The sequence below is a fragment of the Coptis chinensis genome, chromosome 5, assembly GCF_015680905.1.
Source record: "Coptis chinensis isolate HL-2020 chromosome 5, ASM1568090v1, whole genome shotgun sequence".
NCBI classification, from domain to species: domain Eukaryota; kingdom Viridiplantae; phylum Streptophyta; class Magnoliopsida; order Ranunculales; family Ranunculaceae; genus Coptis; species Coptis chinensis.
This window is the reverse complement of record NC_141460.1, coordinates 17,192,156-17,202,434: the sequence shown is the minus strand read 5'-3', so window position 1 is coordinate 17,202,434 and position 10,279 is coordinate 17,192,156. Positions and strand designations below refer to the sequence as shown.

General features: G+C 33.4%; 1 protein-coding gene and 1 long non-coding RNA gene across 2 annotated transcripts; one reads left to right on the top strand and one right to left on the bottom strand.

Moving 5' to 3' along the window:
* Window positions 1-4,460: 4,460 nt before the first annotated feature.
* On the bottom strand, window positions 4,461-8,748 carry LOC147496922 (uncharacterized). Its single transcript, XR_015196678.1, has 4 exons — window positions 8,689-8,748; window positions 7,618-7,698; window positions 5,757-5,814; window positions 4,461-4,680 (listed from the first exon to the last, which is right to left on the bottom strand). It is a non-coding gene; the product is annotated as an uncharacterized LOC147496922 (long non-coding RNA).
* A 701-nt stretch (window positions 8,749-9,449) lies between these two features.
* LOC147496921 (pentatricopeptide repeat-containing protein At5g04780, mitochondrial-like) lies at window positions 9,450-10,025 on the top strand. The gene has a single exon (XM_086562701.1). It carries the CDS (start codon window positions 9,450-9,452, stop codon window positions 10,023-10,025), a length of 576 nt encoding a protein of 191 aa, XP_086418827.1.
* The last annotated feature ends 254 nt before the right edge of the window (window positions 10,026-10,279 follow it).

Sequence of the window (10,279 nt, the reverse complement as noted above, 5' to 3'; positions counted from 1 at the left end):
TAATTTTAAATGAAAAAAGCCTATAATAAAAACGGGTGTTATAGTACATGTCTAAACCAATGAATCTCGATTCAACATGTATACAACAAAGTTATGTGTATCCTTTTACAATTTGAATATAATTTAATCTAGTTTGATTGTAATAGACCAAAACTCTGCAATTTTTCCTTTGATTTTTGAAATAGGCCATTTTGAATATTCCCTTCCCATTTTTCCAGTGGTACCCAAAGCCATTGCACATCATTGCCCCTTTGATTGCCAATCCCCTCATTTTGTTTTCAAATGAGCCTACAATTATCTTAAACCAATTGATCCACATGTATACAACAAATTCTGTACACTTAGAATATAATTTAATCTAGTTTGATTAGATCTCAGAATATGATTACTTCCCTTTGTATGCCATTTGAATTATTTCCATTTGAACTATAACACGAAAAATAATTCTCTACATTTGTTATACATGAACTATAACAACATAATTAGACATCAACATTAGTTTAGTTTGAACATATGAAACTATATAAAACAGTTATATACTAAATGTACTTACAATATCTTCTTCAAGACCCATATAGCCTTATTTGCTTAGCCGGTGTGTATACATATTCTTGGACTGTCTTTCAGATTGTAAGATGTTTAACTCCTTAAAATTCCAAAGAAAAAAAGACATCAACATACATAAATCAGACTATGTGAACAATACTTTAGCATATATACCTAAGACATTAACATACAAAAGAAGTAGAGATATACCTTGAACTCCGGGGTAACCTTGTGATACCCATCTCAAGATTTATGAGATTTTATCAGAGACACTCCGATCTTCAAAAACCTGTGTCCCTTAGAAAGTTAGAAACATTTATTAATTAAACACAACACGTACATGTTTTATTGTTGACAATTGTACCTCGTTTTTTAGCCAAGAACTAAAAGAACGGTTATGTTCATCTTGTGACCATTCTTTGAGTTTTGGAATTTGTCGAGGAAATGTTTTCTTTAGGTGGGTCATGTGTCTCCTACATAGTTTTCCATACGAACCGTATGGTTAGCTCTTCAATTTCCAAAAAGAACTAGTATAAAGCATAAAATTTGTAAGTCAAGTAGTTAAAATAGTTACTCAATATAGGGTTGAACAACACTTGTGTTTGTGCAATACATAAGAATGTGCTTGCTCCAAGGACATAGCATCAGCTTCAACAAATCACCTCCTGGATATTAACTTGCACTATATGGTTGTTATTCTTGAGCAAGCATTTTAGTTGTTTGTGTTGGCAAAAGAATGCACACTTCCAGACCGTCATAGTCAACCTACAATGGCTACTGTTGTTGAGAGGCTCAAGGGCATAGATGGATATAGGGGGGTGCGTGTGGGGGCGGTCGCACCCCCTGAGATTAGAAAAGCTTCACTACCACATAACTAATTACCTAGAAAAATCTTCAAACTAAAACTATAAAGACTCGCACCCCCCCAATTATTTTAGCAAACTTCTACTACCGCACCCCCAAAATTTTCACAACTATAGTGAGAATATAATCAACAAAAAAAATAGTATGAAAAAAAGACTAATAAAAAACATTCCAATAAACCAATATTTTTTTACTTCTCTTTTTGCCCTTATAAAATTATCATTTATCATTTATTTTGAGTCTAAAACCATTAAAGAGGGACAAATGTGTCTTTGAATGTTTGATGGGTTAATGAGACCTAAAACAAATAGTCAAAAGTGCAAAACCCAACCGGTCATTTTGTATAATTCTAATCACCCATAAAAAACCCGTAAGCTCTCCCTCCTTTCTTTCACTCTCAATTCTTAAACAAGGTCAGACATCAACAAAAACAAATTTAGAAAGGATTTGCGGCGCAGCTTCTTGCATGTTTGTCCTAATTATTTGTGAAACTCGTTATCATTATCAATAAAATTTTCACTAAAAAAAAAAAAAAAAAAACAACAACAACAACAACAATAACAACAACAATATAATTTTTTACTTTCAATGTTAATCTTTTGTAGTTTTCTCCACATGATAGTAGAGTTATATAGATTGCTTATAGCATTATAGGAAGTTAACAATTTGTTGAATTGTTGTAGACTTGTGGATTAGATTATGTAGATATATATAAACATAGTAGTATCAATTAATTACTTAAGTGCTTAAGTAGTTAACTTCATCAGTCCATATTAAATTTTTAGTAGTCAACGCACTCTAATTTTGTAATTAAAATAAATGCATAATTTTGTTGATCTTTATTGTTTAGACCTTGAAAAAAAAAATTGCATACTTTTGTTTTTGGGGGTGGGGTGTGCACATAATCTCGCGCCCCCTCTGGCTTAGAATCCTTGCTCCGTCCTTGCTCAAGGGATTTCAGTTTCATGTGTATGTGACTAGGTGGTATTATTAATAGTGAAGTCTATTTTTAGTTTAACTAGTAGCAGGGCAAACAAATGTACTATCGGATGATTCTAAGTACTTGTATTAATGGTTTGTCAGTTTGCTACTGTTTGAATATTCTGAAGTGGATGGTCTTATATCTTTAGTGATTCTAAGTAGTTGTATTAGTGGTGTTTCGACCAAATATGATTAGAACACTAAGTGGTGATGAAAAAGATGAATTCTGTAGAAAAGTAGCATGAAAAGTGATGGTGATCGAGAGAATGATGAGACTGTACCTTTCGGTTGCCTACGTACCAAATTATCGATGGGATCAAGTCTCAAGGTGATCTAGGGTTATTAGGACCCTCACTTGTTTTATTAAGATAATCTTGTGTACAACCTATTAGCTGCCTCCTCTTTAACAATGGTATCACTTTCTAGATCGAGAGGAGGCACAAAATACACAATATTCTCTTCCATGCATCCACCTAAAGATGTTAGGTGATCAACTAAACGATTAGTTTCCCTAAATACATGATTAAAATAGATACTCTCAAATTTAGTACATAGCTTTTGGATACTAATAACCAGATTTAAGCAGTACCAAGGAGGGGCTGCAATCTTGTTGATACTCTGCACAACATGCATAGAGTCAGACACCACTATCACCTTCTTGAAGTTGTTTTGCATACAGCCTTCCAACTCCATTTTGATTGCCAAAAGTTCTAGTGTAAGGATACATTTAGCTTAATTGCTCCCATTAAATGCCAACAGAACATTACCCTCATGGTCACGGAATGCGCCACCAAATTTGTCTGAGGAATCAGCCAAGGAACCATCTGTGTTCAATTTAACAGTATCATGAATCAGGCTTAATCCATGCATAGTTAACATCCACCTTGCTTGTTGCTGAAAGCAAGGCCGAAAGTTTCGAGATTTAAAGATATTTCGGACCCTCCCAAAACCGATACATATCGGAAAAATCGAAAAATCGGATCGATATATCGTTTTTGCCCATTTTGGTGACAATATTCAAAAAAATCGAAAAATCAGGATATATCATAAATATCTCTCGATATATAACGATATATATCAGGATATATCGGTCAACAGTCAACAAAATCGGTCAAAAGTCAAACTATCCAACCAAGTCAAATGATATATATCGAAATATATCGCTAATATATATCTTTATATCGGTTTAAAATTAATTTAATTTTCGGAGCCGAAATTTCAAATGTTTCGAAATCGGTATGCTGAAAAAACGATAAATATCGGTGAAAAATTCATTTTTCGACCGATATTTTCGACCCTGGCTGAAAGTGTTACACTTAAACTGGAACTCTAGGGAGTCTCTACCTAAAACAGATAATTACATGTGGCGATTATCTTTGTTAGGAGGGTGCCACGTAGGAGAGACAAATTCCACCTTCAGATGTATATATATTATATATTATATATTATTATTATTGTTATTATTATTATTATTATTATATATATATGGGGAGGGATCCGTTTACCATGGTTTATACCACGCCCCTTTACCAGATGAGTTAAAAGCTAATATTTTGTGGATATGATCTCCTAACTATGGATAGATTTTCTACAAAAATATGGCTCATTTGGAAATCTTTAACCTATTTAAAAATTGTTGACAACTTTAAATTTTTTTTAACAGCCCAGATTTTTTGAGTTTGCAATCATCTTTTGACATTGTTGAACATCTTCAAATGAGCTGAAATTTTGTGGAGGTGATCTTCATGGTTTGTTGAACATATCCACAAAAAATTAGGTTCTAGTTCGTCTTGTAGGTGAAGTTGTGGGCCATGGTATAAACCATGGTATGAAAGCCATAGCATATTGATCCCTCCCTATATATATATACTAGTGAGTGCCCGTGCCTTCGGCACAGATTGTTCTAGAATTGTGTTGACGTGAAAATAGTAGTATGGATTTTAATCAATTTTTATTACTCTTCTCTTAAGAGAGAAGTTTCGATCACATTGATATCTACCTATTAAATAAAAAAAAAAAAACAAAAAAAAACAACTGGGAAAGGTGTTATTTCAAAAGTGGTGCAGAGTCTAATTTTATGCACACTGATTCATTGAAGAGAATCCCCTGGAAATTATTTGTTGATGGAAGAATGGATCACTTGCCGTACTGATTTACCCACCCACATCACAATATCGTCAATAAAATAGAATACATAGCCACAGAACATAAACTAAGAACAAACTAATCAGGCGATAGTAACATGTAAACCCTCCTTCGAGAAAATGTGCTCTATCTATGCAGTTGACACTGTCATGAAATATAAAACAGAAAACATTGATTAAAACACACACACAAAATGGTGGTTAAGGGATATATTATTTACTTAAGATGAACAAAAAAACTGTTTCAATACATACACATGAAATACAATTGGCTTATTTCCAGCATGAACTAACATAACAACATTTAGCAATATACAACCTCCTAACACGTTCCAATGCTAATTTTACTCACACGTTCGATTAGGGAATTAAAGAACAAAAGAATAATCTGACTCTAGTACACACAAATGCTCATTTTAAGCCCATCCCTGGCAGCCATAGCTCTGCCATAGAGTTAGTGGCATTGCCAATACTTTGCCTTGCTCCTTGCAGTCTCATCAACATCTTAAATGGGGATGTAATCATTAGTAATCATTAATGTAGCATTAGTAATAATTTCCCCAAATGGGGAATCCATATGAGATGGATTGATTCCTTATGGGTACTCAAGCACTTATTTGACTTACAAAGATACTATTAGTATTAACAATTGCATAACAACAAATATAGTTGAATGAACTGAAATTCAACAGCGAAGTTTACTATTTTTAATCCACACCTATAACATATTATAAAGACAACTTAAAAGAGTACGTAAATCCATCTACATATATTTCTACATATAAATGAAAATAATTAGTTTAATCGAAAACAAAAAGTGGTGAATGAAGAAACTCGGATCCTTTAAGGAATGTACCTAGACGTAACGGAGTTCTTAACTTGATCTAATGTTTTATCCTTCATTATATCATTATCATGCTATTTTGTTGCACGAAAATCTTATAACACCTATTTCATAGTAACAACGTATGTCAACAGAAGGCATATGAATTATTGTAAAAAAGCTAACAAAACCTTCAAAAGTATTCTTATGACCTATAACAAAAATATAGTGAGAGATATCTTGTCAATGCATTAAGCTAGGGCAAGTCACCCATGATTAATGTCAAGTCACTCATTATTTTTTTTTTATCTATTTTTTATTAATTTTTTTATTCTTCAATTTTTTAATTTACAAACTAATTACCATATACAGAGGCCAAGTGAGGGATCTTGTTATACCTTAGCTCTCATATGGGGACCAGCAAATTGGGACTTCACCAAACCCTTGATTTCCCACCTGCAAGGCGAGAATCCACATGATGATGCAAAAGTACAAACAACAATGGACTTCACCTAGCCCTTGATTTTCCATATGCCATAAAGTAGGAATGTAGGACCCTTGTAATATGTGATTACACAAAATTTGATGAGTGGTAATATTGCCGCCGTAAAGAAAATGAGATAAATAGTATTTACACATTATTCAGCCAACTTTTTACAAAACAACAAACAATCACTAAATTTTAGTTTTTCTTCCAGATGCAATAGAAGATAGCATATAAATATACAATCAATAAGTACATGAATACAAAAAAAGAACATTGCAAAGGCTTGCTAAATAAGAAGCATACCACTAAATAGTAAAACATCTTAAATTTGTGGCTTCTCGTACCACAACACTTATTAACTGAGATTAGTAAACAAATTCAAAAGACCTAGTATTTTTAGGATAAAAATATACATCCTAAGCATTTTTCTTTAAATCCATATCTTACGCCAAAGTGATTAGCACTAATATCCATCCATAAATTTATAAAGAGGAAAAGTGGCAATGTAGACGGTTCCCTAAATTTCTTGCATCAAGTTTTATGTATATATGCTAGTGTAAGATATAAAAACCATGTGGGGGGGAGGGGGACAACATGTGTTATCATATGACCTTAATCCTAACATCTTCAATTTTTAACTTTAAAAAAAAAAAAAAGGAAAAGGAGGGGGGAGATCTACAATGACAATAATCCCATAAAAAACAAAACAACTATACCAAATTGAAATGCATTATTTCAGAACAGTTCAAGGGAACCCATTTAGTCTGTTACCCCACCCCGCTTCTCTTTTGGTAGAAAGGAAAAATGTGGGCATTCTTTGTCCATTAAAACAATTCAATAAGATATAAGAAATTTTGCATTCTCGTTAGGAAGACCTCGTACAATGCAGGGGAAAGGATTTATTATACATTCTTTGATACCTTTTCAAGACAAACAAAGGATTGGAATAAGAAATCGTAATAGCACATCAAAGAGCTTAGAACATGATGTACCTGAAAATTAGATTAAAAAGTGCTCGGAAAGGCACAGCAAATTGGGTGATTAATAGTAGAAGGCAACCGGTTAATAAAGGTAGGAGTTGCTACATAGAATCCATTTCAATAAGCAACAACTTTTTAATTCAATAGAATAGAAGGTCGTATAGAGTTTAAATAAAGGTTAGTACAAAAGACTTCATTTCTAAATGAATGCAATGTACGAAAAGGAATGACATGCATAAAAACCAAGTCAAATTTAGAAAAAGCAGTTGACAATTTGAGCATGCAGAAAATCCACATAGACTACTACACAAAATTCATTTGATTGCTTGGTAATACTTGCAATATGAGCATTTGAAAAACATATTAGATATATCAAACAAATTATCCCAATATCCACAGTTAAATAATGACCAAATACCACTCCGCATACAAACAATAGTGCTTACTTTTCACTACATGCATATGCCTTAACTTTCTAATATATACACCTCTAGATGTGGAGACCAACACTTTGAAGGGAGCTCTAACAAAGAAGTGCAACGCTCAAGCAAGCCAAACGACGATGGATCATCACATTTGAAATATATGATTGAGTGCAAGAACAAAATGCAGTTTTCTTTTAATGCAATCAGTATTTGTGCTGGAAAAGGAAAAATTAGATAAATACTATCACAATTCTAAGCAACTGGCTACTATTGTACATTGTAATAACTAATAAGCAATTGGTTAACTACGTGGCATCAATTAAAAAGCGGTATTAATATTTGCAACGATTTAAAATTGGTTACTTACGTTACACGAAATACCCAAAAAAAATGCCCATTCTGCAATTTGTTCTCTACTTCTTTGTCGATCAATAAGAATGACCCATTTCTGTGTTACAAAGATGGAGTTTCAATAAACCAATTAAAATTTTCACATCCCTGTTAAATTAAACCTGTAGACATTCAAGAAGTAATCCTAAAATTTCCTCAAATTTAAATACCCAAGTTTTAAAAGGATAAGATATACCTCAATTATAAGCCAATAGAAATATTGAGAACTGGCGATGGATGGAAAGAGAGTTTGTAGATTAAAAGTCCAGCAAGAGTAACAGGTTAGAAGAGTTGAGATTATAGGGAACAAAAAGGGGAAAATCAATAAATTTTCCTCATTTGGTTCATAGTACATAATCCATAGAGGCAAAGAAATATGTTAAAGGCAGATAAATAAATCCATTGAGGATGTTGAAGGGCAAAAGTCTCATAGCAATCTCTATAATTTAGAACACCATGGCAACGATTTTTTCGATTATTATCAGTGTAAGCAACAAAAGTAGGGTATTTTAATCAATCTGAGATAAAAAAAAGAAGAAGAAGAAGAAGAAGATGTTGAATAGTGAAGATTGCTTACCAGCACAAATTTATGGCGGCATTACTGATCAATGGTGAAAGAGTATAAGGAGAGACCCACACATTTTAAGAAATCTAACAACCAAAATAGGGTGGAAGAAAAAAAAAAGTAGTGAATCACTAATTGTGTGAATAAAGGATAGGTTGTTGTGTTTTTTCCCTCAATCAAACGACAACTTTCTTAGAGCTTCTTTGAACACTTCGACATAGTATTGTCTTTCTATTAAATAGTATATAGACTATATAAGATGATTGTATTAGATGGTTTACTTATTATGCCGTATTGTTCAATATATAGATGATATAAACAAATCAAATTGATATTAACCTTGATTCAACAATGACCAAAAAAAAAAACTGCATCAACTAATTATAACTCATAGCTTAAAAAGTATCAAAGAAATAACTTTAAAAAAATAAAATTGATTCAGTTAAATGAAGTTCAGGTGATAGAATATGGAGGTGTACAAACCTTCCTTCCGTGATTCGTGTTTGCCAATCTACTATTTCCGTTGCTCAACTACAACGAAAAACAGAAAAATAAATCCCAAATTATGAAACCGGCAACACATTTTTTAGCAGTCAGCAAAAATAGAAAAAAGTGACAGTCTTCAACGAAGAATGCAAAATAAACAAACAAAAGAGGGAGAAAAAATGAGCACGGAAGACCAATAATTCTCCACACCGTACCATTGATTCTTTCTCTCAATACGTCAAAACTGAAATGGATTATTGATAGAGGGGTGGGAGAAGAAGAAGAACGGAGAAAATAACACCAATTGTGACTAAAGAACATGGTAAAAAAACTAAAGATACCGGCATTCAATTTGGTGAAGAAGTTGACACCTTGTCCCTTTTTAGATTAGAATTGGGTTATCTTGGAGGCGTGAGAGAGAGAAGAAAAGAGAACAAGTTTTTTGTTCAATGGTTTTTCATTTCTAATCGCAGTCATGCTGTAATCAAGGAAGAAGAAGGAGGAGGTGAAAGAAGAACATATTGGTTTCTTCTTCGCTTCATTTTGATGAGAACGGATGGGATGGGAGAGCGAACGAAAGGGTTTCTTCTAATAAAGATTTTCACGATTAATATTCCATGATTAACATCCCATTTATTTTCTAATCCAACTCACATGCTTTGGTGGCACTATTGTAACCCTCGATTCTATTGGCTTAGGGAATTTTAAATACGGTGAACAAATTCATGGCCATTTGATGAAAATGGGATTCTTTCAGTATGTTCAAGTGGGAAATGCTCTTATTAATATGTACACCAAAATCAGGCACTCTTGAAGACTCTGAGATTGTTTATGAGAACATGGAAGAGCTGGATGTGATTTCATGGAATTCCATTATCACTGCAAATGCTCAAAATGGATATAGGGATCGAGTGCTGATACTTTTCGTTGAAATGCAGCAAAAAGGTTTTCAACCGGACAAATATGTTTATGGGAGTGTTCTTGGATCATGTGGACATAACAGCAAGGCACTTCATGCTCAAATATATAAAACTGGATGTAGTATGAATGTTTATGTCATGACTGCTCTTTTAGACGCATATGCAAGTACTGGGAATCTCAACGATGCATACCTTGTTTTCGATAGGATGTCTGAGAGGAACATTGTTGTTTGGAACACCATGATATCTGCATATATAGAGAACCAATGCATAAAAGAGGGACTGCAGCTCTTTATGCAAATGGGTGAGAATGGAATTTCACCAGATGAGTACACCATAGCCATCATGATCAAAGCAATGACAATTCAATCAGAAATAGCGAGTGCAAAGCGGTTTCATGTCATTCTTTGTTAAATCCGGATACTACACAGATGCGCCAATTGGAAATGCCCTGATCACCATGTACGCTAAACATGGAAAAGTTAGCTACTCTGTGCAGGCTCTCAAAAATGGGAAATGCCCTGATTGGCGTGATTACACATAATTGTGATAATTAGAGAAATATTTGGACTGAAATATTGGGGCACTATACCGTAGGTGGGGAGAAAAAACATTTGTCTACTCTACGGCCTCTGTCTGTCTTCATCTCGCCCCTGCTCTCCTCTTCT